Source organism: Typopeltis vanoorti, chromosome 5 (genome assembly GCF_054136105.1).
Source record: "Typopeltis vanoorti isolate ZY-2024b chromosome 5, IOZ_Tvanoo_1.0, whole genome shotgun sequence".
In the NCBI taxonomy this organism is placed as follows: Eukaryota; Metazoa; Arthropoda; class Arachnida; order Uropygi; family Thelyphonidae; genus Typopeltis; species Typopeltis vanoorti.
The window spans coordinates 102,395,993-102,423,831 of NC_143553.1; the positions used below are offsets into that span (position 1 = coordinate 102,395,993).

Consider the following 27,839-nt stretch of genomic DNA (forward strand, 5'->3'; position numbering starts at 1 on the left):
ATTCATTACAATAAGCTGAATTTGAAGCTTTCTAGGTAACTGAATAGATTAGCCTTTCTAAAATGCTGCAAGCATAACGTCATCTTTGATTGTGCTAAATTGAAACGCTAGTCTAATTCACAGAAGGCTCTCCGCATATACAGACACACTAGTTTTGCCCTTTTATGTGAACAGATTATCATTACTCACATTCTGCTTGCAGGCACTAATGAAGCTAATTGTGTGCTAGAAGGACTCCCTCACAATGCTGAATGCTGACCTGTGGATGATTTTTTCAGACATCTCTGACACATCAGCTGCCAATGGATTTTTAAATATAAAAAGTTGGCACATCAACAAATTTGCTAAACTTCTAAAAAAAAAAAACTCTGCTGCCAACCCTGAACAACATCAAGTAGACACTGCAATAAATTTACTTTCCTTCACCCTCAAACTGGAAGCAATTTGTGCACTATCTCTTGGTCACAACTACGCTCTTGCACCTATAAAAATTCCTATGAAAGAAATCATGATTCAAATTGAATATGGGATTCTCAGCACCTCCATACCATATTGCCAACAACATCAGACTGGATGTTGTCAATGTGCTAATTCAAGGCAAAACATACAAAAAGTAACCTCTCCTATAAAGAACTTAAAAAGGTCATCTCCTAGCCTGTTGAAGTTACTAATAAACTAAAACCATGTAATTGGATGTAATAGTACAGAATATACTATTACATCCAATTGCAGATGCTCCTGATTCACTCACATACAAATTAGCAAACATTTAGCCAAAGTATGCTCACAATATACTGGCAACACTCCTTCAGCCCACTTTAAGGCCAGTATAGAAAACCTCACTCTCTAACACAGTGAAGTTATTGTCAATTTCGAGGTCTCTTCTCTATTCAGCAGTCCCACTTAAAGACACTTTTTAGACCTTATTCAAACTGAATTTCCCCCAATATTTCAACCTTGTTTAAGTTCACTATGAACTCTGCCCATTTTGTTTGGCAAGGAAAATTCTGCAAACAAATGGTGGGGACAGCCATGGGCTCTCTGTCCCAAAGCAAATTTCTTCATGAACAAATTTGAAAAGAAAGCTCTAAACTCTGTCCCATGTAGACCCACTATTTGGTTAAACATTGCTGATAATGTGTACTCCATTTGGATGCCTCTCAATATATTTTTAACACCTAAAAAATCAGCATCCCAGGACTCAGTTCACATTAGAAAAAGAAAATGACAACAGTCTCCTGTTTCTAGATACTTTAATTACATGCCAGCCTGATGGATCTGTGGCATTCTCTGCTTGCAGAAAACCCACACTGACACCAGTAAATACATTCAAAAACAGTAAAATTACCTCCCCCCTCCCACCGGTATGGAATTTTTAAAACTTTATACGACAAGACTAAATTAATTAGTTCAAATAACAGTGCCCTTTCCACGAAACCTTCTTAGCCAATGACTACAATTCCTCCCATATCCAAAAAAAAAAACATTAAAATCCCAAATCCACACACCCTCATCAACCCCCTCACCAGAATAAAGACTACACCAATGCTATCACTATTCCATATATCCAAGGCACATCTGAAAAACTAACAAAAATCTTTAAAAATAAACCTTTCAACCACTTTCAAACCACAATAAAAATCAGCATCCCGTATCTACTCCACCAAAGACCACCCACATTCCCTAGCCATTTTTTACGTCCCTTTTCGTTGTAAACTATCCTACTATGGCCAAATAGACAGGACAGTACATCAGAATTGCTGAACATGAGAGCTCTTTCCGTTTCCATCACTACAGCCATTCAGCACTTGCTGACCATGTGTTGGACATTTGCCATAGAATATGCCGGAAGTAAATCATTTTACTCCATCACAGCAAATATAAATATGAAAGACTTTTCATTGAATCTGCTTCTGCCTTAAGAAACTACCATTACTGCAACAAATTTGGTTTCATGAAACTGCCCCAAGTTTGGGAAGCTCTCTCATTCTCCATACTTCAGCCCAAAAGCCAAGAATTCCCAATTTAGCCCACTTGAGGACACTATTAAAGACTTTAGGCCTATTTTCAGTTGACATGCTTCATCTTCATTACTTAGTGTAATGCCTTCGTGCATATATCTTATTATATTTTGTTCCCTGATGATGGCAATTTGACTTTGCCAAAATATTAAAATTATTAATTAAATTTATTTTAGTTAATATTAGTGTACATTGTAATTTCCTCAAAAAATACAATTATGAATAGCCAATGTATAAGTTCCACCACCAGACCTTGTGAAGCTCACTCTATTCTGTATAGGTTTAGTCTTTTGTTTAGAATAAATTAGAAAACATATAAGAAAGCTGACAAATTTTTTATGAAGACTGTTATTATAGCTTACTTTCCATATGAGTGGTGATCCATTTGAGAGAGAGATCATACATCAAACACCACCATTTCAGAACGTACTTTACTAAATCACTTAAGGAATTGACAATGTAGATACGAATATAAATTAAATTTCACTTTAATAAATATTTCTGATATTTCGGCAACGTCACGTTGCCATCTTCAAAAGGAACTTATAAAAAAAGGCACGTGCACGTAGGCACTACAACACAGTAACTGAGAATGAAGTGATGAAGCTATTGTTCTCCTAAAGTCCTGATGGTGTCCTCTACAGGCTAAGTAGGTGTTCTTGGCGGTTGGGCTGAAGTCTGCTGATGTAAGCCTCCCAAATTTGGGACAGTCTCATACAACCAAATTTGTTGAGGTTTGGAGAGTTTCTTAGGGCTGAGGCTGATTTCATAAATAGTCTTTCAAATTTGTATTTGCTACGGTGTATTACTGTAGCTTTCTTCCACCGTATGCTGTGGCGTGTATCCAGAGCATGGTCTGCAAGACCAGAATGGCTGTACTTGTGAAACGGATGTAGTCCTTGTGTTCCGAAAATCTGATATTTGCTGTCCTGCCTGTTTGGCCAAAGTAAGACAGTTTACAGCTGCAAGGGACCTGGTATACACTACGTAGGTCTAGGGGAAGTGGTTGGTCTTTAGTGGAGTGCAAATTAGCTAAACATTTGGCCAAAGAGCTCACACACCATCACACATAAAAAAAAACTCAGCCCACTTCAAAGCCAGCATAGAAAACCTTACACTTCAACATACTGATATAATGGTCAGCTTTGATGTCTCCTCCTTATTCACAAATGTCCCACTCAAGGAAAGTTTAGAGCTAATCCAAGCTAAATTTTCTCCCGATATCTCAGCCCTATTTCAGTTCACAATGAACTTGAGCTATTTCGTGTGGTAGGGGAAATTCTTCAAACAAATAGAGGGGACAACCATGGGTTCACCACTCTCCCCACCCTTGGCCAATTTCTTTATGGAGACCTTTGAAGAAAAAGCCTTAGCTTCTGCCCCACAAAATCCAACCATATAGCTTCGCTACGGTGATGATGTGTTCGCTATTTGGCCACATGGTTCTGATACACTCCTCTCCTTCTTAACACACTTAAACAACCAACACCCCAGAATGAAGTTCACCCTTGAAAAAGAGGAAAACAACAGCCTCCCTTTTCTAGACACATTAGTCACCCACCAGCCTGATGGAACCTTGGTTATCTCATTTTATAGAAAACCCACCCATACAGGCAGGTACATTCACCAACAATCCCCCCCCCCCACACACACACAACAATATGGAATGGTGAAAACACTATACAACAGGGCTAAACTAATCTGTTCTAATGACATGGCCCCTAAACACTGAACTAAATCACATCCTCAACACTTTCTCAGCCAGTGGCTCCCCCCCCCCCCCTCCCAAAAAAAAAAAAAAAAAAAATCCAAAAAATATTGAAACCTGCAAACCCCCCACAACAAGGATTACTCTAAATCCATCACCATTCCCTACATCCGAGGCACCTCGGAAAAGATTACCAGAATCTTAAAAAAAAAACATGACTTGACCTCCTGTTACAGACCATACAGAAAATTGGCATCCCTTATCCGCTCCACTAAAGATCAACCACTTCCCCTAGACCTACCTAGTGTATACCAGGTCCCTTGCAGCTGTAAATTGTCTTACTTTGGCCAAACAGGCAGGACAGCGAATATCAGAATTTCAGAACACAAGGACTACATCCGTTTTCACAAGTACAGCCATTCTGGTCTTGCAGACCATGCTCTGGATACACGCCACAGAATACGGTGGAAGAAAGCTACAGTAATACACCGTAGCAAATACAAACTCGAAAGACTATTTATGAAATCAGCCTCAGCCCTAAGAAACTCCCCAAAAACCTCAACAAATTTGGTTGTATGAGACTGCCCCAAATTTGGGAGGCTTACATCAGCAGACCTTCAGCCCAACTGCCAAGAACACCTACTTAGCGCACTAGAGGGCACCATCAGGACTTTTAGGAGAACAATAGCTTCATCACTTCATTCTTGGTTACTGTGTTGTAGTGCCTACATGCATGTGCCTTTTTTTATAAGTTCCTTTTGAAGATGGCAACGTGACGTTGCCGAAATATCAGAAATATTTATTAAAGTGCAATTTAATTTATATTCGTATCTACGTTGTCAATTCCTTAAGTGATTTAGTAATGCATAACCAACGTATAAGCCTGTCTACGAGAATTACCATTTCAGAAATGCCATCTGTCAACTTGGGTTGGAAGGCTAGTTCAAATCTCACCTAAGATGTTAAGAACCTTTATGATGGCTTTTTCTATTGAACGTGAGTTAGCAGTGTCATTGTTAGGTGGCAAAGTTATTCTCCTGGACACCTTAGATTTCAATCCTGTAAACAGAGGAACCTGCCAGTAGAACACATGTGATTAACAAATGCATTGCACTGTCTTCATAGATTAAGTTCAGTTGGCTGTAATTCCAAAGCAACTCAATCCAACCTAACTGCTATATATAGTGAGAGAGGACTTGAAAGTGTTGTTAAAGGTAGCGAAAGAAAAGAGTGACAGAGTTAGAATGGTGAGTCTGTTGCTACGGTATGACAGAGAGGAGTTTAGAAGGAGGGCCATAATCGCAAATGACATTATGCGCAGGTTATGCAGACGGTGTAGTGTGGAATTCGTGGACGTGTGGAATGAGTTTGATGGGTGAAAGGATTTATACAAGATGGATGGCCTGCATTTGAATAGACTTGGTGTGCGAAGACTGGAAAAAGTGTTGCTGAATGAAGTGAAAATGGATGTGCAGAACCAGGGAAACTAGAACTACCAAGGATGGGGGGGGGGAGTGGATATGCAGACATCAGGGAGACATTTGAGTGTAAAAATGTATATAATGTACCGGAGCCAGCACTAAGGACAAAAAATGGGAATGGGACATTTAGAATAATGCATCAAGATAGGGGTGGGACAAAGGGATCACTGCATTTCATGTATACTAATGCCAGGAGTATTAGGAACAAGAAGGAAGAATTTTTGGCCTTGATTGGCTCTTCCTGGCCACAGGTTATTGGCATTAGTGAAACATGGCTGACGAAAGATGATATAGTTAGTGGGATAGAATGTGTAGGTTATAGTGTGTTTAGGAGGGACAGAGAGAATAAAATGGAGGGAGGGGTGTTATTGATGATAGCTGATGAACTGCAGCCAAGGAGAATTGAAGTTGTATTGCAGGATAGTGAAAGGAGCTCATTTGAGGCTATTTGGTGTGAGATTGAGACTGGCAGAATAAAATATACAGTTGGGTGCTGCTATAGACCAGGTGATGGAATAGATGGTGGGGATAGTATGCATAAACAAATTGATGAAATGAGTGGAAGGAGGGTAATTATTATGGGGGATTTTAATTATGGTAACATTGATTGGAAGGAGGAGAGGACACATGTGAGGAAGGAAAAGGATTTTATTCAATTACTAAGGGATAACTATCTGAGACAGCATGTAATTGAAAATACTAGGGGTGTGAGAGTGCTTGACTTGGTAATAGCATCTCACAATTTGACTGTAATGAATATGACCATGTTGCCACTTATTGGTGAGAGTGATCATAAGGTCTTGACCTGGGAGGTGGCTAAAAGTGTGGAATTTTTGATTAAGACAGGGTATATGTGGAATTACTGTGCTGGAAAGTATGACAAGCTTAGGAGATTGCTTGGATCAGTGCCAGGGCATGTACAACTGCAAGGGCTGGACGTCGATAGAGCATGGGAAGTGGTCAAGGAGCATTTACAGGAGGTTATGGCTGATTGTATACCTAGGGTCCGAATAGTAAAACAAGTAGGGGTTAAATGGATGAATAACACCATTAAGCTTGAGCTGCAAAAAAAGAAACAACTGTGGAGGGAATTTAAAGAAAGGGGTGACCTGCAGGCACATGAACAGTATAAAGTGCAGGCCAGAAGGGTAACGAATGTGGTAAAAACAGCAAAAGCCGATTATGAAAGGAAACTAGCTATGCAAGCAAAAGAGAATCCCAAACAGTTCTTTCAATATGCTGCAAGCAAGAAAAAACTGTACATGGCAAAATGATTTTAAAGAATGACGATGGTAAGGAGGTCACTGAACCAGTCGATATAGTGGAGTTACTGAGTGCGCACTTTGCAAAAGTATATCATCCAGGTGGTGACATTGAAAAAACGAAGGAGCAATTAGTTTATACGGGAATTGTGATGAATGAAGTGGAGGTGAATAGTCTATTACAGAACCTTAATGTGAATACATCTGTGGGATTGGATGGTATACCGGCACGGGTCTTGCGTGAAGTGGCTAAGGAATTATCAGTGCCCTTGACCATGTTGTTTAATCTGAGTCTCGGGTGTGGTTTAGTCCCGAAGGCGTGGAAAGAGGGGAAAATAGTTTCACTGCATAAAGGAGGATCCAAGACTATGGTTGCAAATTACCGACTGATCAGCATATCTGGAGTTGTTGTCAAGGTCTTGGAGAAAGTAGTTGAGAGAAAAATACAGGAATGGATTGATGAAAATGAGATACTGTACAGGGGACAGCATGGCTTTGTAAAGGGTAGATCATGCCTGAGTAACTTGCTCAAGTTTTGTAACAAGGTGACGGCTGAACTGGATAAGGGAAATGGGTTTACAGTGATACTGCTGGACCTGGCAAAGGCGTTTCACAGGATACCACATGGAATTCTAATCCGTAAACTACAACATATGGGAATGGATATAGGGTTGGTGAGATGGATAGGTGGGTGGTTGATGGAGAGATATCAAAAAGTGGTTTATTCAGGAGTGGAGTCCAAAAGACGGCCTGTGACTAGTGGGGTGCCGCAGGGTTCTGTTCTTGGACCACTACTGTTTAATCTGTTCATTAACGATATAGGGAAGGATCTAAGTGGAACAGTTCATTTGTTCGCTGATGATGCAAAGTTGAGGAGGGCGATAGTGAATGCAGAAGATGTCAAAGTCTTGCAGGATGACTTGGATAGATTGTAGTTCTGGGCTAAGGAGAATTGATGTCAATTTAATGTGACAAAATGTAAGGTTATGCATTTTGGGGTGAAAAGATTAGCAGCAGTATACCACATGGGTGGAACTGTACTCCAAGAGATTGATGAGGCCAGGGACTTGGGAGTGTTGGTGGATAGGGAGATGAAGTTTAGGGGGCATATTGCAAAAGTAGCTAAATCAGCTCATCAACTCACTTGGTTGTTGAAAAATACCTTAACGAGCAGAGACAAGCAAGTTATTGTACCTCTGTACCGAGCCTTGATAAGACCTCATCTTGACTACTGTGCCCAGATTTGGTCACCTCGGTTCCTTCTTGATGGGGAGGAGGTGGAGAGGATCCAGAGGCGAGTGACTAAGATGATAGCAGGTCTATGGAATGAATCATATGAAAACAGGTTGAAGATTTGTGGGTTGCAGAAACTGGTTGATAGGCGGAAAAGGGGAGATATGATTGAGACATTCAAATTGCTAAAAGGATTCTATAAGATTAATTCAGAGGATATTTTTGAGATCAGAACTGGTGGTGGGAGAACTAGGGGACACCTATGGAAGCTGGGCAAGAGTGTGGTTAGCAGTGGTGTTAGAGCTGGGTTCTTTACTTTTAGAGTGGTAAATGAGTGGAATAAGCTGCCAGAGTCTGTTGTGGGTGCTATGACAGTGAGCGAGTTCAAGGTAAGGTATGATAGATACTGTGAGAATGTAATCGCATAGTTGTGTGGACATGATGTTTAGGGCCTCCCTCGATGAGTCTAAGGACTCCCTGGAGTAGCCCGAAAATAATAATAATAATAATATATTTATGTGCCTTTGACTCATGAAATGTTTATTTGAAAACCTATAGTACAATCGTACAAATGTATAGTACCGGTCACTTGGAATGTTAGCGCTTAGCTAGTAAAGAAACAGACTCAATAAGTAGTTAAAATAGAAATGAATAATTATAGCAGTCTTAACTGAAATTAAGAAAAAAAAATTAAAGGGAACTGTAAAAATGGCATTTTATTTGAAAACTGACAAAGAAAAAAAAAATATTTTTCAGTTTTATGAAAAATATAAAAGGATATCCATAAATACATATGGGGTGTCAGAGGACTACAGTCATTAATAGACTATATAATTAACAAAAGCCATCTCAAGTAATACACAACATTCTATAGAGGTAATGATATATATTCAGACCATTTTCTGGTAATCTCAAAAATGGTAATACAAGCAAGATGGAAATCACAAAATCCATGAGAATCTAATGAAATGAAAAATGTAGGAAGAAACTACAAACTTACCTACTCCAAGATGGGATAGTATTAGAAATCTGTATCAGAATCACTCATCTCAAATTCCTGTTTCTCCTGACTAATGAAAAATGGATAAACATATGCAAATTCATAATACAAACAGCAGCCAAGGTCTTTGGGACAAAAACAAAAGACCAAAAGAATAAAAAAAAATGCTTAGGAAGAAGCTTAAATCTGTACCATGGAATAAAACACTGCAGTGTAAGGATGCTAATAGTGCATGGGATATAATTAAGAGTCATCTAGAGGAAGCAGTATTAAATTGTATACCTAGGGGTAAGGAGAGTTAATCTGGCAAGAGTTAGATGGATGAGCAATATTATTACGCACAAGCTTCAGAAGAAGAAAATGCTGTGTAGCTTATATAAAGAGAAAGGTGACTATACTATTAAACTCATGAACATTACAAGGCTCGGGCAAGAAAGGTGACCAGCATGGCAAGGAAGGCAAAATCAGATTATGAGAAGAATCTAGCTGAGCAGGCCAAAGGAAACCCAAATAGTTCTTTCTTTACATGATAAGTAAGAGGAAGAATGACTATGGAAAATTAACTTTAATGAATGATGATGATGGTCATGAGGAAACAGAAGTGGATAAAATAATTGTGATATACTGAGTGGATAAAATAATTACTGAGTGACCATTGCAAGGGTATATGAGATTACTGCTTTAACCTATGTGACAGACACTAACATGGGAGCAGAGGTGTATGAATTGGAGATTCTTAGGATATTGCAGAATCTTAATGTAAATACAGCTATGGGATTAGTTGAGATATCAGTTAGGGTTTTGTGAGAATGTGCAAGGGAACTGGCAAGTCTCAGCTCTGGTAGAGTTCCAAGGGAGTGGAAAGAGGGCAAAATAATTTCTTTGCATAAGAGAGGTTCTAAGACTGCAGTAGCAAATTATAGACTAATCAGCATCTCGGGCATGGTGGTAAAAGTACTAGAAAAGTTAGTGAAAAAGAGAATTCTAGAATGGGTAGATAAAAATATGATACCGTATGAGGGTCAACATGGCTTTGTGAAGGGTTGATCATGCCTTTAATAATTTACTAATTTTTTATAATAGAGTAACAGCTGAGTTGGATAAAGGAAATTGTTACATGATGATTTTGCTGAATTTTGCAAAGGCATTTGACAGAATACTACACGGAACTCTGTTAACAAATTAGAACAAATGGGAATGGATATGACACTGGTTAAGTGGATAAGAGGGTGGCTGCTGGACAGATATCCAAAAGTGGTTTATGGAGGGACTGAATCGAGGCAAAAACAGGTGACTAGTGGTGTGCTGCAAAGTTCATTGCTGTTTGATTTGTACATAAATGATATAGGAAATAATCTGGAAGGAAATATTAAGTTTTTTGCTGATGATTGAAATTAGGTAGAGTAATAGTTAATCAAGGTGATGTGGAGAGCTTGCAGGACAATTTAAATAGGCTGTCAGTATGGGTAAAGGTTAATGGGTGTCAGTTTAACATCGAGAAATGTAAAGTTATGCATTTTGGAATAAAGAGATAACAAGCCGTGCATCACACTGACGTCACTTTACTCCAGGTAATAGATGAAGCTAGCGATTTAGGGGTGGTGGTAGACAGAGAGTTAAAGTTTAGAGGACATATTGCTAAGGTTGCTAAGATAGTACATAATATTACTTTGCAAGTGAAGAACACATTAACAAGTAGAGATGAGGAAGTTATTATTCCTCTTTATAATGCCTTGATATGCCCACATATGGATTACTGTGCTCAAATCTAGTCCCCTTGGTTTCTTGGGGATGAGTGAGCAATGGAGAGGATTCAGAGGTGAGTGGCCTGTGGAATGTTCCCAATGAGGATAGATTAAAGGTGTGTGGATTGCAAAAGTTGGTTGATACGAGAAAAAGAGGGGATATGATAGAAACATTTAAGTTGCTTAAAGGGTTTTATAGGATAGATGCAGAGTAAATGTTTCATTACTTGACTAGAGGATCCAGAACAAGAGGGTCATCCTTGGAAGTTGAATAAAGTATGGGGGTGTGAGGACTGGATTTTTTGCCAGTCCTCACAAAGGGTTGCCAGAGTCATTTGTGAGTGCTTTGTCTGTTAATGGGTTCAAGGATTCAAGAATAGGTATGATAGATTATGTCGATAGATTGGGTCTCCCATGATGAGTCTTCAGACTCCATGGAGGTTCCCATATAATAATAATAATAAAAGATTAAAAAGGATTGAAAATTTACATTACATTACATTAGCCAGGTGCTATCAGTCCGGGGGGACTTTTGGCCTCAAGCACCACATGTCGCCACTGGGCAAATTAAGTGGTGGCGCTGTGACGTGTGGCTGGTGGTTGATTTAGCTGTATAAAGTTGTTTACGCGTTTTAGTGATTTCATTTCTTCTATAGCAATAGCTATAGAAGAAAACAAAAAGCTTTCAATTTGGAGAAACCAATGCCAGAATCACTAGAAGGTTACAGAACTAAAAGAAATATTGTGAAAAATATATTAAAATCTCATCAAGATTCTTGGGATGATTTATTAGTAATATTAAAAATGGTTTACACAGCAATCAAATCTTCATTTATAAAAATCACATATAACGGAAGCAATTCAAAAATAGAAAAAAGTAAGTGATCGTACTTCTAGTAGGTACTAACCATTTAACTAGCGATAAATTCAGTATGAGAGAGGTCAAGAAAAGGTTGTTGGAAGAGACGAGAGTGAAGAGTGAGAAAGTGCAAATAGTAAGTATATTATCTTTATATGATAAAAATGAATTAAGAAGAAGGGCTATGATGGAAAATGATTCGATTTGTAGTCTGTGTAGAAGGAATGGATGCGAGTTTTAGGATGTGTGGAGTGAGTTTGAGGGATGGCCTACACTTGAATGCCTTTTGGCATCAGGAATCTTGAATAATTATTAATTGATATAAGACCTAACAGAGAGATTCAGGGAAACTGAATTCTGATAAGAGGGATTGTGAGAGTATGTGTATTATTGCAACAATATTAGGTAACTGTGTTAATGATGGACATGGTTATTATTATGGAAATGATTATGAAGAGAGAACAGTTCTGTGTTCGTCTGGTTCGGATCTCTCAAGCACATGTAACGATTTCTGTATAAGTAAGGAACTAAATAAGAACAGAGATCTGCAAGTTGTCAACTGTTTCATGCAGACCACAGAAGTGTATGCTACAGATAATGCAGGTGATTTATTATGTCCTTACACAAATGCTAGGAGTATCAGAAACAAAGGAGTAGAGTTTTGTTGCCTTGGTTAACATATTGGGACCTCATGTTATAGGCATTAGTTAGGCTTGGACATCAGAAACAGAAGTACTAACTGGTATTGGGTGCAAAGAGTACAGTATTTTTACTGTATTCTTTGCCCCCAGACAAGGACAGACAGGATAGGGGATGAGAGGTGTGCTGCTAATAATATCAAATATCTTAAATCCAGTTAGAGTTGAGACCTTTGACTGCAATACTAGTAACAGTTTTTCATGTTGCAGTTGGTTTGAATCCATCTGGTGTGAGGTGGAGTCTTAACAAAATTAAATACACAGTAGGGTGTTATTACAGATCTCATGGATCGGTTGCTAGTGACGAAGAAATGCATCAATTAATATGATAGGTGTGAAAACAGTAATCATAATGGGGGATTTTAATTATCCAAATGTGATTGGGTAGCTATGAAATCGCATGAGAAGAATGACACTGAGGGATATTCTGGGTTCTGTGCCATAGTATCAGTTATTGGATGGGAGGGATATCGACTGTGCTTGGGAAGTGTTTAAAAATACTTAAATGATGCAATATCAGAATGTGTCCCTATAGTTTGAAGAATAAATAGAGTAGGAGTGAAATGGATGTGTAATCTAATTAAACAAGAGATTCATAAGATAAAGATGATGTGGAAGGAATATTATTATTATGATTACATAACACCTCCAGGGAGTCCAAAGTCTCATCGAAGGGCACCTACTCTACAACTTTCCATCTCCACCACTCCACTAACTGCAACTACCTTCATCATCTACACCAACGGCATCTACTGCCGACCACCACCACTATTTTCACAGACAATCACAAGATATCACTTGCATAAGGATGATGTCAGTTACGATAATTATAAGCAGCAGGCCAGAAGAGTTGCAACTGTTGTACGGAAAGTTAAGTCTAAGTATGAAAAGAAACTGCCTCTGCAAGTTAAAGAAAACTCAAAACAATTCTGTTGTAATGCTGAAAGTAAAAGAAAGAATGAATTTGAAAGTATAACTACTGAATGCAGATGGTATGTGGGTGACTGATGCAGAAGTGATTATTCAAGTAATGAGCAGCCATTTTTCTAAACGCTATCAACCTGGTATATGCAACATTGAACTCACTGCTACCTTTTCACCATATAAGGAAACTTGTGGATGAGAGGAGGTACTAGAGCTGTTGCACAAACCAAATAAGAATTCTTCAATAGAAACTGATGGCATATTATCACGGATGCTAAAAGAGTGTTCACTTCACCTGAACTGGTTATTCCCTTGACCAGGCTATATAATTTGAATCTCAGAACAGGGAAGGTTCTACAGGAGTGGAAAGAATGTATGGTAATCCCATTGCACAAGGGTGATGCAAAGACCAATGTATCTAACTATCGACCAATCTCTATTAACTATCTCAGGAATGGTGGTGAATATTTAGGAAAAGTTGGTTAGGGCTCGCATTCAGAAATGGGTTGACAGAGAATCTCTACTTTGCAATGAATAGCATGGGTTTACTGAGGGAAGGTCATATTTTAGCAACTTGCTCACATTCTGTAATAATGTTACCACTGAGTTTGAACATGTTGCTCTCTAGCTTAATTAATTATTTTTTTAACCAAATGGATAATAATAACAACAAGACTCTAGCATTGATGTAGTAAGTTTTTTTTTTTTTTTTCACCAGAGGTCAAGCCAGTAGTTTTGATGGTTGACTAAATCAATGTAACTTGAGTATACCGTGTAGATTGTATTGCAGCTTGTTTCTTTGTATATACAGTTTATATACAGAACCAATTAACTGTGCTATACCTTGTATAGCGCAGTTATACAAGAAGCGTCTTGTATAACTGCTTCCAAGAAGCGTCTCCAAGAAGCGTCTGCACTATGCAAAACTGCATTGTTCGAGATCTATTTATAAAGGTTTTCAATTTAATTTGTTTATTACAAAAATTTAGGATAATAAAAATGTTTAAAAATGAAAAAAAATTTTTATTAACTAAATAACAAATAAAATCCTTTTAAACTGATATAAAAGTTGTAGAAAACAAAACAAATGTTGCTTGAATTTTAGCATACAGTAATTTACTTTTGACTAAAGTAGTCTTTTAGTGTTTGATGAACCATCCTTGTCTTCTTTGTCTCTTCAAGTACTAGATCTCTGTAGCATTTGATGGCATTATTGAGATTTTGTCTCACTTTGATGCTTCTTTCCAAATTCGGGTCAGCATTTATAAGAAAGTCGGAAGCTTCGTTGATTTTTCTCACAAAAGTTGAAAGGTCAGCAAAGGAAAATTCTTCAACCATGACATCAGTGGGGTCGTCTTCTTCTGCTTCATAGGCTTGTTGTTGTTGTTCCAACTCCAAAAGGGTTTCATCATCCAGATCATTTGAATGAGAATCAATACATTCATTCACATTGTTACAATCTAAACTTGTAAAACCAAGATCTTTGCTCATCTGCACAATTTCTGTTGAGATTTCCTCTTTCTGTGTTGCAAAGGCAACAAAGCCCCTTGAACGATGCAGTAAGATATTATGCCATACTGCTCTCATGTTGCTTTGAGTCACCTCTTGCCAAGATTCCTAAATATTTTGAATTGCATCTTTTATGTTAAATTTCTTCCAAAATTCACTCAAAGTCCAAGAATCTTCTGCTGCAGCTTTAATAGCTTGAGCAAAAGTTCGTCTTAAATAGTAAGCCTTGAAAGTGGAGTAATGCCTTGATCCATTGGCTGCAGAATTGATGTTGTTTGGAGGGAAAAAATGAATCTTGACATTTTCATCTACGTCAGTCAATAGAGTTGGATGGCCTGGCGCATTGTCTAATAAAAGCAAAATTTTGAAAGGAATATCATTCTTTTTTACAATAGCTTTTAACTTCAGGACAAAAACAAGTTTTAAACCAGTCTTCGAAAATTGAACGAGTCGCCCACACTTTTTTTTTTTATTCGAACGCCAATGAACAGGTGAATTGTTCTTTGTAAAGCCCTTAAGAGCTCTTGGGTTTTCTGCTCTGTACACTAACAGTGGCTTCAATTTTAAATCACCTGATGCATTACCTCCTAGTAAAAGTGTCAATCGGTCTTTTGACACTTTATACCCAGCTTGTGTTTTTTTTTCTTCTCTGCTAGAAATGTGTGCGATGGCATTCTTTTCCAGAACAAGCCAGTCTCGTCAGTGTTAAAAATTTGATCATGTGTGTAGCCTTCCTTCTCAATAAGCTCCTTCAATTTATTGGGAAATAATTCTGCAGTTTTAGTGTTCAGCACTTGCGCTTTCACCTTGGATTCTTATGTTATAGAGTCCCATACGCTTTTTGAAATTGTAGAACCACTCCCGACTTGCTATAAAAGAGTCATTGGTTGTACCGCCTTCATTTTCGCTTTCATTTTCTTTTATTTTGTCATATAGACTTATTGCTTTTGCCTGGATTATCATTTAACTCAAAGGAATCTTTTTCTGATTACAATCTTCAATCCAGATCACTAGAAGGGGTTCCATATTTTCCGTTGGAGAAGATCGATTTCTCGTGATCACTTTTGACATATAAGAAGCAATGCTCATTCCATGTTGTTTAATCTTTTCTTTGCTCTGAATAATTGTTCATACAGATGATTCATTCATTGAATTCTCACGTGCTATTTTAGCAAACGAAGCGCCATTCTTGTGATATTTTATAATTTCAAGTTTCTTTTCTAATGTTGACCACTTGCGTTTTTTTGTTACTCCAACAGTGTCTTCTTTGTTTTGTCTCTTTTCACTCATACTTAAATAATAAAAAAATATTAAATACTAATATTAACGTAAATAATATGCCACAGGGAAAGAATGTATCTACGTGAGAGCCGATCGAATAACTACTGCATAAATGTGGCTCTCGACTGTCACTTGCGGCGCCCGGGAGTTGCCGATCATTGTTGACAATGTTAGTGTAATAATAAAAATTGTGTTAGACCAAAACCCGCGTGCTTCAAAACCGCCCTATACAAGGTATTCCTGTATATGCATATGCTCCAGATGATGACCTTAATGTGAAGGTCTAAACATCGGTGGTTATTTTGGTTTATATTAAACTGAAGTTTTATACTTTAATACAACAGTTCTTTCATGTATTTTTTATGATGAATGCTGATCACCGTGTAATCACAAAGAAAAGGATTAGAAAGAATTCTATAATAATTCTAATTGTGGCTGTTTGCTGGGTACTTATTTTAGTTTCTTTCCTGTTTGTAATTAGAAACTTCATGATACTCTGTAAAAATAAAATAATGCATATAACTATCCTTGACAAAATGTGTGTTTTGTAATGACCAGTATACTGAAGTATGCAGGAAATAAAATAAAAAGCTATTCATTCATGACATAAAGCATATCATAGAATGTGCTTTATTCTATATGCATAAATGGAAGTATCAAAGAGAAATTCCTCTTCTAGTCCTGCCAGTATGGCTGAAATAGTAATAGTGAAACACTACAGAAATATTGGCTCTAAGTTTATTATTAAACTAATTTTGCCATGTGTGTTTTATTACACTTAATACAATATGTTTCAAAGACATTTAAGTTTAAACACCAATAGATATGCAAATTCAGTGGACAAATGCAAGGAGGAACGAGATAAAGGTAAAACAGTAGAAGTTGGAAGGGCTTATTTTGAAACAGAAAATAAACACTTCACTCTGCTGGATGCTCCTGGACATCGCAGCTTTGTATACCAAACATGATTGGAGGAACTTGTCAGGCTGATTTGGCAGCTTTGGTTATTTCTGCTCGCAAGGGTGAATTTGAAACAGGAGTTGAAAGAGGAGGTCAGACAAGGGAACATGCTATGCTGGCTAAAACTGCAGGTATTAAGCACTTGGTAGTGTTGATAAATAAAATGGATGATCCAACAGTTGAATGGTCAGAAGAAAGATATATTGAATGTAGAGACCATCTGATACCATATTTTAAAAAACAGTTGCATTCCTTTTGCGTTGCATATTAACAAAGTTTATTCAGTTAGGATTATTATTTTTGTTGGATTTTTTCTTATGTACTAAATCAGTTACATATTTTTTTAGTTCAAAATTCGGAAAGAAGCATTGCTTGGACTCGCTGTCCTTTATAAACAACATATGAGCAATCCTGAGCTACCAGAATCAACCCGTGACTGCATTTCATGGATTAAGAACAAAGTTCTCCACGTTTACTATCAGACTGCATTAGAAGATAGGTGGGTATTATATAATACTTAGTAGAACTTCATTAATTATAAAAATAGAAATTTTAGAAATCCTCCCTGTAGTCTTTTGTTATCTGAATAAATGTATTCATATCTGAATAAATAATAATAATATCAAAAGTCTCATAAATGATTTTATGAGACTTTTGATAAGTCTCATAAAATCATTTCAGTACTAAAGAAATAAATTTTATTTCTTTAGTACTGTCTGATATTTGTCATTAAATGTGTGTTTTTATACATGTTTGTAATTAATATCTTGAAATTTTATGTTAACACTTGTAAAAAAAAAAATTTAAAAAAAAAAATTGTAATTCAGAAAAGAATGAAACACAGAGAGAGAGAAGTATGAAACTTGGCATTAAAATATTTGTTATTTGTGAGGAGATGCATAATGATCAAAGCTAGGTAAGTGAGAGAAAGCCCTACATGATTAAGGAATGAAGATATCTGCCCAGTACTCCTGTTTCATGTTCAGTTTTCACCTTTTCATAGTCCATCCTATTATTAGATATCCACCTGGATAATGAACAGTTGAGGATGGACTGGCAGTTCAGTACTGTCATTTCACATAACCAAAGAAAAATACCAAGTAAACTGGCAGCTGACTGTGCTGCCATATGTAGAATTCGACAATTTGTCGATTTAAAGAAGCAAATGATACAATGTCCTACTCAGTGTAATAAAATCCAAGGTCTCACTTAAATTAACTATTTGCAGCATATATAAAGGGTGTCCCAAAATTCACGCAAGATTTAAATTTAGCGCCATTTGTGCGGTAAAGTGTTGCCAACGAGAAAAAAAAGACAGCGTGACAGCTGACAGTTCAGGGTTATTAAAAATGGAGTGCTACATGAAAGAACAGCGCTTTTCATTGTTGAGCAATATTTTAAAAATAATGAAGGTTTGGCAGCTACAGCTCGCAATTTTCATACAAAATATGGTCGGAATAGTGATTTAACTTCATCAACTGTGAAAAGATTAATTAAAAAATTCAAGGAAACTGGATCAATTAGCGATCTTATACACTCTGGCCATCCTTCAACAAGTCGTTCAACAGAAAACATCGAAGCAGTTCGTGAGAGTGTTGCTGAGAGTCCAGGAACATCAATTCGGCACCGTGGTCTTGAATTGAGCATTTCGAGAAGCTCTCTACAGCGTATTCTCATGAAAGATTTGCATCTTTATGCTTACAAAGTTCAATTGACTCAAGAACTGAAGCCTGCTGACCACACACAGCGAAGAGAGTTCGTTGAATGGATTATGGAACAACAACAAGTGGATGCTTATTTTTCGAACAAAATCATCTTCAGCAATGAGGCTCATTTTCATCTTGATGGCTTCGTTAATCGACAAAATTGTCGCATTTGGGGTTCAGAAAATCCACGAGTGATTGTTGAGAAACAAATGCATCCACAATGTGTCACTGTTTGGTGCGGATTTTGGGCTGGAGGCATCATCGGTCCATTCTTCTTTGAAAATGCAGCTGGTAAGGCAATAACAGTTAATGGTGCTCGCTATTGCGACATGATAATCCAGTTTTTTGTGCCTAAATTGCAAGATATGGATGTGGACGACATGTGGTGGTTTCAACGAGACGGTGCCACATGCCATACAGCCCGAGAAACAATTCAATTACTGCATGAGTCATTTCCTAGTCGTGTAATTTCCCATTTTGGTGATCAGAATTGGCTGCCCAGATCATGTGACTTAACGCCCTTGGACTTTTTTCTTTGGGGTTTTTTGAAGTCTAAGGTTTATGCCAACAAGCCCACGACCACCCACGCCTTGAAGGAGGAAATTGAGCGCTATATCAACGAAATTCAGCCACATTTATGCAAAACAGTCATGGAAAATTTTGACAAAAGAATGCGTATGTGCCAGCAAAGCCGTGGAGGCCATTTACCCGATATGCTATTCCATGCATAACCCTATACTATATACTTTATGAATCAATAAGAAATTACAAATTTTAATTAAAAACCTGTTTTCTATCAAAATTACTTCTTGCGTGAATTTTGGGACACCCTGTATAAAAGACCTATATGAGAAAACTTATGTAGCACTGTAACAATGACCCTAGTTTGGACATCTCAGTATGATTTCAACATGTAATTCAAGTTTAATATGAATAATAATAACAGTTGTTCATTCAGAAATCTTTGTCTGCATATAGTTTTTTTTTTTTTTTCTGTTTGCTTTTTGATATGAGGAATTACATGAAATTAGTGTATGAAATTAATAATTAAATAACAATTAAAGTTTCATGTGGTATTTGCCAAATGGGTAGGGGAGAAGAAAAAAAGATGAAAGCTAAACACTAGTTCTGGGAAAAACCTTGAGAACATGAGTGAATTATTACAAATGTGACAAAATGTGCTGGAGGCTATTGAAAAGGCATGGATATTGAAGAAGAGTAGTATGAAAGGAATTGTAGATGATAAAGGTGATATAACAACCTCGAAATAAAGATATTCTAGATTTTGGAAGTAATTACTTTATCTCAGTAAAAAAAATATATATATAAATGTGTGTGTGTGTGTGTGTGTAAATGAGTTTTTTTTTACCTTGGGAATAATGTATATTAGGGTTACCAAGTAATTTTATAAACTTGGTTATTTTACTCCTAATCCCAAGTAAGCAAACAGTTAAGTTTGCACCTGAAACATAGTTCAAGTCTAAAGATGGTACAACAACAACAGGGCAACTCATTGTAAAGGTGGGTATAAAGCTCTGATCACTATTCTTAGTATTTTCCATAATGTAAAGCACATCTCACTAAGAGATGTATACTGCAATACATTATGGGTGGAGGTCACTACCCAGACCGGTTTCAATCTTTTTTGAGGTCTCCTCAGTGAGTAGCTAGACCCTAAATACCAAGGTTTTAGTAATATAGAGCCTTATCAACTTTACTTATGCAAGTTGCTAAAAGGTGTTTTTATTTTGAATAATCTCTGGAGGAGATATAGTTGTAAATGAGTTTTTTTTATTTATTTATTTTTTTTATACCATTTTCTAGTAGAATGTTGTTGCACCACCTTTAGACTTGAACTATGTTTCAGGCACAAACTTAACTGTTTGCTTACTTGGGATTAGGAGTAAAATAACCAAGTTTATAAAATTACTTGGTAACCCTAATATACATTATTCCCAAGGTTAAAAAAAAACTCATTTACATCTATATCTTCTCCAGAGATTATTCAAAATAAAAACACCTTGGTATTTAGGGTCTAGCTACTCACTGAGGAGACCTCAAAAAAGTTGAAACCGGTCTGGGTAGTGACCCCACCCATAATGTATTGCAGTATACATCTCTAAGTGAGATGTGCTTTACATTATGGAAAATACTAAGAATAGTGGTCAGAGCTTTACCCACCTTTACAATGAGTTGCCCTGGTGTTGCACCACCTTTAGACTTGAACTACGTTTCAGGCGCAAACTTAACTGTTTGCTTACTTGAGATTAGGAGTAAAAAACCAAGTTTATAAAATTACTTGGTCACCCTAATATATATACATATATATTTTTTTTTCCACTGATCATCTTATTTTTTTAAAAAAGTATGAGATAAGATAGGTAGATATGGAATAATGTATGAAAATATTCAAAAAGATTGCAGTTTCAAGGACATATCAAAACTCGGAGTAGAAAAATCCTCAGGAATCTAAAATTAAGAAATGCAGGAGAATTGGATAATATTCTACTAGAAAATGATGTTCCTGTTTAGTGTAAAAATTATATGTCTAGGAATAATAATTACCAGTTTTATTAATGTAGAAAGTATTTTTAACTTGGGTATATAGTTATGTTAAAGATACCAAGTAATTTTAAACCTGGTTTTACTCCATTTTTTCCAAGTAAGCAAACAGACAAAATGTCAAGTTTGCGCCTGCAATATATGCAAGACTAGCTGATCCCACAGGTAGTGCAAGACCAAGGCAACTCGTGGTAGAAGTGGAGCAAGCTCTGATCACTAATCTTAATATTTACCCTTAATGCCAAAACACATCTCCAAGAAGGGGATGTATGATGTTTTGTATTAAAGGCAAGGGGCCACTACTCAGACTGGTTTCGACCTTTATTGAGGTCTCATCAGTGGGAGCCAGGCTAGAAATACCAAGATTTAGTAATGCAGAGCTTGTAAGTATTTTACCAAAGCGAGTTACCATAAGGTGTTATAACCTTATTAAATAAAAATCTCAGGAGGAGATATAGATGTAGAAAGTATTTTTAACTTGGGTATATAGTTATGTTAAAGATATACAGTTTTATTAAGTTATGATTAACCAGTATTTTACCTCAATGAACAAATTTTAATAAGCATGTCGATATGAGAATATTCAATTGCATGCAGGCAAAGCTAAAAGCAAACACAGTTCAAAATGGCATGATGTTAGACCTAATGGCAAAATAGTCTTGATTGTTCAGCTGATGATCTCGCAACAAGAGTCTTCCAGATTTTGGATACAGTGAGGTAGCCATATTTATTTAGGTTAGGAGAATGTCGTAGAATTGTAGCATATTCTACAAACATCTCTCAGATTTATGTTTACATCTGTCAAGTTTTTTTCACCTAATCTGATGGTTTATGTGGCATGGTCTGCAACTTTACATTGTCTCCACTTTAATATTGGACATTTTCTATGTTCGTCCAATTAATATTAATTGTTCTTCCATTTTGACCAAAATATTTCACTTTGCAGGAGGAAGGAATGCTGTTAACAAAAGGAAATCTTTTAGAGAAAGAATAAGACTAGATGATCATTTGGAGAATGGACGAAGGTAGCTAGCTCTTTGGAAAATAGATAAGGACAATAAATGCACTAAGGTGCTGATATTTTGCCAAAGTGAAAGATCAGTTAATAAGAACTTAATAAAATGTTGATTATTATCCTAGCTGTATGTTTCTTCCATTACTCCAAAACAGTGATATTTAGTGTCTTAATATTCATATTAGATTATTCATACATAATACTTAAATGTGGAGATTATACAAGTTTTATAGCAGACAGGCCTTCTGAATTGTTTCATTATTCAGAAAGTGTGGTTAGAAGGTGGAATTCCAATTGATTAAAATAGAGAATTCATTATAATGCTTATCTATAAAAAAAGGATGGGGAGAATGTGAGATTTCTGAGGGATTTCCCTACTGAGTGATCCAGTTATGAGAGTTAACTTGAGAAGAGGTTAAGAAAAATTATGGAAAACAGACTTCTAAAGATGCTGAATTCAGGCTAAATAGGAGTTATCAGGATCAGATTTTCTCTTCAGGACAGACATTTGAGAAATCATAGGAATACAATCATGATTTCTGTTTAAATTTGCAGATCTGGAAAAGACATATGCAACCTTATATAGTCTATTTGTGAGATATGTATATTAGTAGTTAGAATTAAAGGAGGTATAGAATGATTGTTTGTAAATTCATGTGAAGGCAAGGATGGTGCATACTGTCTCCATAATTATTTGTCATCCATGTAGATTTCATGGTAAAGAAATGTGATATGCAAAAGATGATGTTATACTCAAATAATTACAGTACAAGCCACCTGGCTTCTCTATCAGCAGAAGAGTTTCAAAAAAAGAAACAAAAACAAAAAAACAGGATTATGTGGATAAGATGGCAGACATATTTGACACTGGGCATGAAGAGAATGGTTAATACATGATTTTATTAGCAGTTTGTCTCCAAATTACTCTGCTATTTGTTAGGATTCCAGTTTTGTCAGATTTTGTATTTTGGTCTTCAAAGGCACTCCTAACTAAGTCATTTTTATACCATCCTACCACCAGACAACATTTCTTAAACTCACCTCTTCCATTCTTTTTAAGTGCCCACCTCCTCTGTTCACACATTCTTAATGCTAACTGTCATATTCCTTTTTTTTTTTTCATATATTCATTTTATATATGATTTTGGCATTTATCTCCTCCATGTGAAGCACTTTGGTGTAGGGGATTTCCAAGTGATGGTACTAGCACTTTTTATTCTTTTTTTTTCTATACTTCCTGTATTCTTCTCTATACTTCTGAGTCTTTTTTAGTATCCTGTCTTCTAGGCCACTATCACTGGGATCCTAATGCCTTGCCACTGTGTTTACCATGCATTACATCCCGTGGAAATACAGAAAGGAAGATCCTGTTAGTCTTGCACTATTTTGGCCTCTGTTTCGACAAAATGGGCAGTCCTGGATGGTCCAGCCAGGGTCAATCAACTAGTTGGCTTTCCAGAAATCAGAACCATTGAAAAAATGAATTTATTATAAAATAAAGGAAAAAGTAATTTAATTACCTATTTATTAGTCATCATCAGAGTCAACATCAGCAGCTGAGTTGGTGGAAGACTTTCAGTGTAGATAGTTGTTGCAATGGCTTGATCTTTCTAACGAACTTTTTTTTTCTCTTCTAAATTTGCTTGGCTTGATAATAGGATAACACATCTTCCACCCCCACCCCCCCTCTTCAGAATGTCAAGACCCATGTAACATTGGGATCCATCTTAAATCATGCCATTACAGATGCACTTTCATGGAATCCAAGTGTCATCTCCTTTGTGATAAAATGTTATGGGTCATTTTCTGATTCAATAAACTCTTTATTCATTAATGTGTAAGATCAACTGCAAGTTTACAACTACAGCATTGCCAACTGTTAAACATTAGTTTATGTGAATGTTAATAGACAGCAGAAGAAGGTGATATCCAGGGATAGCATCTTTTGGTTTTGCTTTATCTTCTGAAAGAAGTGGCATTTCACTTATCTGCAAAACCACCAAAAGATGCCATCTAGAGGGTATCATCTTTTAGTGGTTTTGCTTTGTTTAATTATACACATATGTACATACACATAAAAACACACACACAAACGCACATGAATCCTGTCCAAAGCATTGTTAACCTATCATTCATTTATCGCTACTGTCAGTAGGTAGGAATGAATAACTAAGGGTTAAATAATCAGGCCTCTAAAAAATATGGTGATAGTCTCAGACTTGATGCAGAAATTCATTTACCAACTAAAAGAGATTGACTAGGAGGATTGATTCTTTAGTCAAGCATATCATACCAGTGTTGCAGGAAATAGAGTGGAAAGAAAAGAATTTATATGGAAAATAAACTTACATGGCATATTCTTTATGCAGTTATAAACATGCTTGAGATCACACATCCATACTGATAATGATATTTGAATTTATGACCTGTTGATTAGAGAGCAGAGATGGCATCCATGCTACCAACTAAGAAAGGAAAATGTGATTAAGATGAATATACTAATATTTCCCTAAGAGTACTTTATATGAATAAGGTCATGGTGTATAAAATAATGGATCAGACAAGGATAAAAGGAATAAATATATAAGGTTTTTATCCCATGATTTTTCTTTATGCTTAAAAAATGCATTTAATGAACATGATTCTTTGTAAAGAGACATTTAAATTCTTCATGAACATTTTAACAATTTGTAATGCCAACCCACATTTTCATTGTTCAGTATTTCTCACATATAGTTAACTCTCACTACAGCAAACTTATAAGGACAGTGGAATAGTTTGTGATAATAGATGATTTGCTATAGACAGTTTTCCTTAGAATATCATTATATTGTTTGCAGGACTTCAGTTAGGACTTTTCAGAACAGTGAGTGAGTTTGTTATAATGTTTGCTATAGGAGAGTTAACGTGTGTTAAAATAACTTTCTGTTTTAATTTCAGTATTTTAATATAGTTTTCTATCTATCACCATATTTCTTGTCATCATAATTTTATTTTTAGGCTTCTTGTTGAGAGAATCCTTCATACATGTTTGGTACCATACCAGAGCTCTTTAGAAGATAGGATGAAAAAACTATATCAGCTTTATTCCACAGTTGATGACCATGCTGTAAAGTAAGTATCAGGTTATTAAGACGATAATGAATTCTTTCAGAAGAACCCAGAAAGCAATGTTTTCCAAACTTAAAACATTTGCATACATCTATTGGTACTTCAACTTTATTGGCATTCTTCTACTTCCACCTCTGGCAGATTTTTTTTTGTTTTATAAAAATTTTAAAAATGCAATTCTTCGATATGTATATTGTACAACAAAAAATACTAAGACATAAAAAATATTATCAGTGGTCATTAAAAGTAAAGCAAATTGAAGTCATTTATTCAGAAGTGAACAAGTTATTCAGTGCAAAGAATGAAATATTTGATTCCTAAATTTTGAATACTCTCTTTTTTTCTTTTATCATTTGTGGTTTTCAATGGCATTTTTACATTTGATTTGTAGGAATACATTTTTAGTAATTTTTCTCCCGTGTACTCCTTGCAAATTTTCTTATATAATGCAATATACCTGGAGAAAGGAATGCTATCATAGAGAAAAGAGTATATGTTATACTGATGAATTTTCAAGTATACGTTTTGTCCCTACAGGTATTAAATCTAAATCGGTTTTCAGTTTTGATTGTATAGAAATTATGGAGACAAATTCCACTTACAACTGAGTTAACATATGAGAGCTCTTTAGAAGTTAATAATTGAAAAAAAAAAGTTTCCCAAGAAAATTTTTCAATTACTTATATTGCAAAATGTTGCAATACAAGTAATTGAAATACAAGTCTTCTCGCACGATTATATTGCATTTGCATCTTTTTTATGTGAATTCTACTTGTAAATAGTAGTAAATTTTTTTTTTTTTTTTTTTTACTTTTTGCACTGAAATCAGTTCCAGATATTCAGTTTAACTCCAATCTTGGAATTAAATTGAATACCTGAGCGGTCCAAGTAATATCTTGCATTATTCTGTCCACCTCCAGACCTTGCAAATTGAGAACTTCTTTTTTGATGAGTTAGCCATACCACCAGTGTGTCCTGCGAGGCAAGCAAAGAAAGTATCCTGAAATTAGTCTGAGAGAGTCAAAAGCTTACTAAGTCTGTAGCTTTGCTGATGCTATACATCTCACAAGAATACAGTTTTAGAGGCAAATTTTGGTGAGGTGCAGTGTTTATTCTGAAATACAAGGTGGCCATAATTAAACTCCGGAACATAGTTTTGATTTACAGAAAAAAAAGTACAAAAACAGCAGACAGTTGGCGCTAGAATCATGTGATATTTGCATCATTTCACTGTTTCTAATGGTGAGTTGGTGGATATAAGGAATACTGAAACGGATTTGCGTCATTCTGATAAGATCTTGCCTTACAGAAATGTGCATTGCTAGTCAAGCCTTAGTATCAACAACACGGTAACAGTAATGCCACACACTTTGAGAATTCTGGTGTTTGAAGGATAGGAGAAAAGGTCCAGTGACAATAACAAATCTTAGAAAAATTATTTTGCAATTTGAAAATAGCAGATCTTTAGCAGTGAGGCCAGGATGAGGATGCAAATGGTTATTCCTCAACAAGTTGATGAAGTTGCAACTGCTGTTGTGTAACACAGAATGAATAATTGTGAAGGGTCCAGCAGTGCTTGGACAATATCAAGGCAACTGGACATGCCATACTCAACTGTGTGGAAAATCCTGCGTCAAATTCTGAGGTTTTCCCTACAAGATATCCAATACTCAGGCTTTGCTTCATGGTGATGCAGAAACTTGACTGCAGTTTGCCCTGACATTCTTAGCTCGAATGGAGGTGGATGATGCATGGCCATGGGAGATCTTGTGGAGTGACGAGGCACATTTTTATCTGAACTGTAATGTTAACTCACATATTTGCAGCATTTGGGCTGCAAATAATCCTTATCTGTTCCATCAGACTACTTTATACTATTTTGAATGAAATATATTTAAATATAGTTTGAAGTAATATTATCACTGTAGTAGAATCGAATTATGCTAATTATCACAATTATATTATGATAATGGCAGTTTTTCTTTTATGGATATCATCATCATCATACGTATCAAGGATTTAGGCCTAGTATGGCCTGTTCCGGTCTTAGAAGTCATCGTTGAATCGTTTAAGAGGACGTCTTGGTTTTCTTTTTCCTAATGGCTTGTACTTTAAGGCTTGTTTTGGTAATCTTTCTGTTTTCATTCTTTGAACGTGTTCCATCCATCTATGTTTATATTTTTTAATTTTTTCAATTACTGGTTCTTGGTTTAATTCTTTCATAACATCTTCGTTTCTTTTGTGATCAAATAGGGTATACTTTGCAGTTTTTCTCATAAACTTCATTTCTGCTGTTGTTAATCTTTGTTTGTCTTTTTGTTTTATTGTCCAGATTTCGCTTCCATGCATTAAGACTGGTAGGGCTAATGTATTGTATACTTTTAGCCTGGTTTGTTTTTGAACTAGGTTTGGTTTAAATATAGAGTTAATTACTCCTGTTATTTTTAAATATTTTGCAGTTTTTATGTTTATACCTTTTTATTTTCATAAGTGATCATATATCCTAGGTTGATGAATTCACCTGTTCTAAGATCTTGTTATCTAATACTATTTTAGTTCTTGCTGGATCTTGTCCTTTAAAGGCCATAGTTTTTGATTTTTCCATTGATATTATCATACCATAATCTTTGGATTTTATGGATATAATCTTGCATTTACACCATTTACACTATAAAATACAAATATAAATATTTTAGAATAACATCATTATCTAAAATAAAATACAAATATAAATATTTTAGAATAACATCATTATCTAAAATAA

At 35.9% G+C, this 27,839-nt stretch overlaps 1 protein-coding gene across 1 annotated transcript in view; it reads left to right on the top strand.

Annotated features, from left to right (window-relative positions):
• Positions 1 to 27,839, top strand: part of LOC150106699 (sister chromatid cohesion protein PDS5 homolog A-like) — a 670,786-nt gene that overhangs the window by 243,068 nt on the left and 399,879 nt on the right. The window contains exons 12-13 of the mRNA XM_090393290.1: positions 17,029 to 17,180; positions 24,965 to 25,078. Of these exons, the coding sequence (XP_090249416.1) occupies positions 17,029 to 17,180; positions 24,965 to 25,078 (266 nt within the window). The remainder of the gene's footprint in view (positions 1 to 17,028; positions 17,181 to 24,964; positions 25,079 to 27,839) is intronic.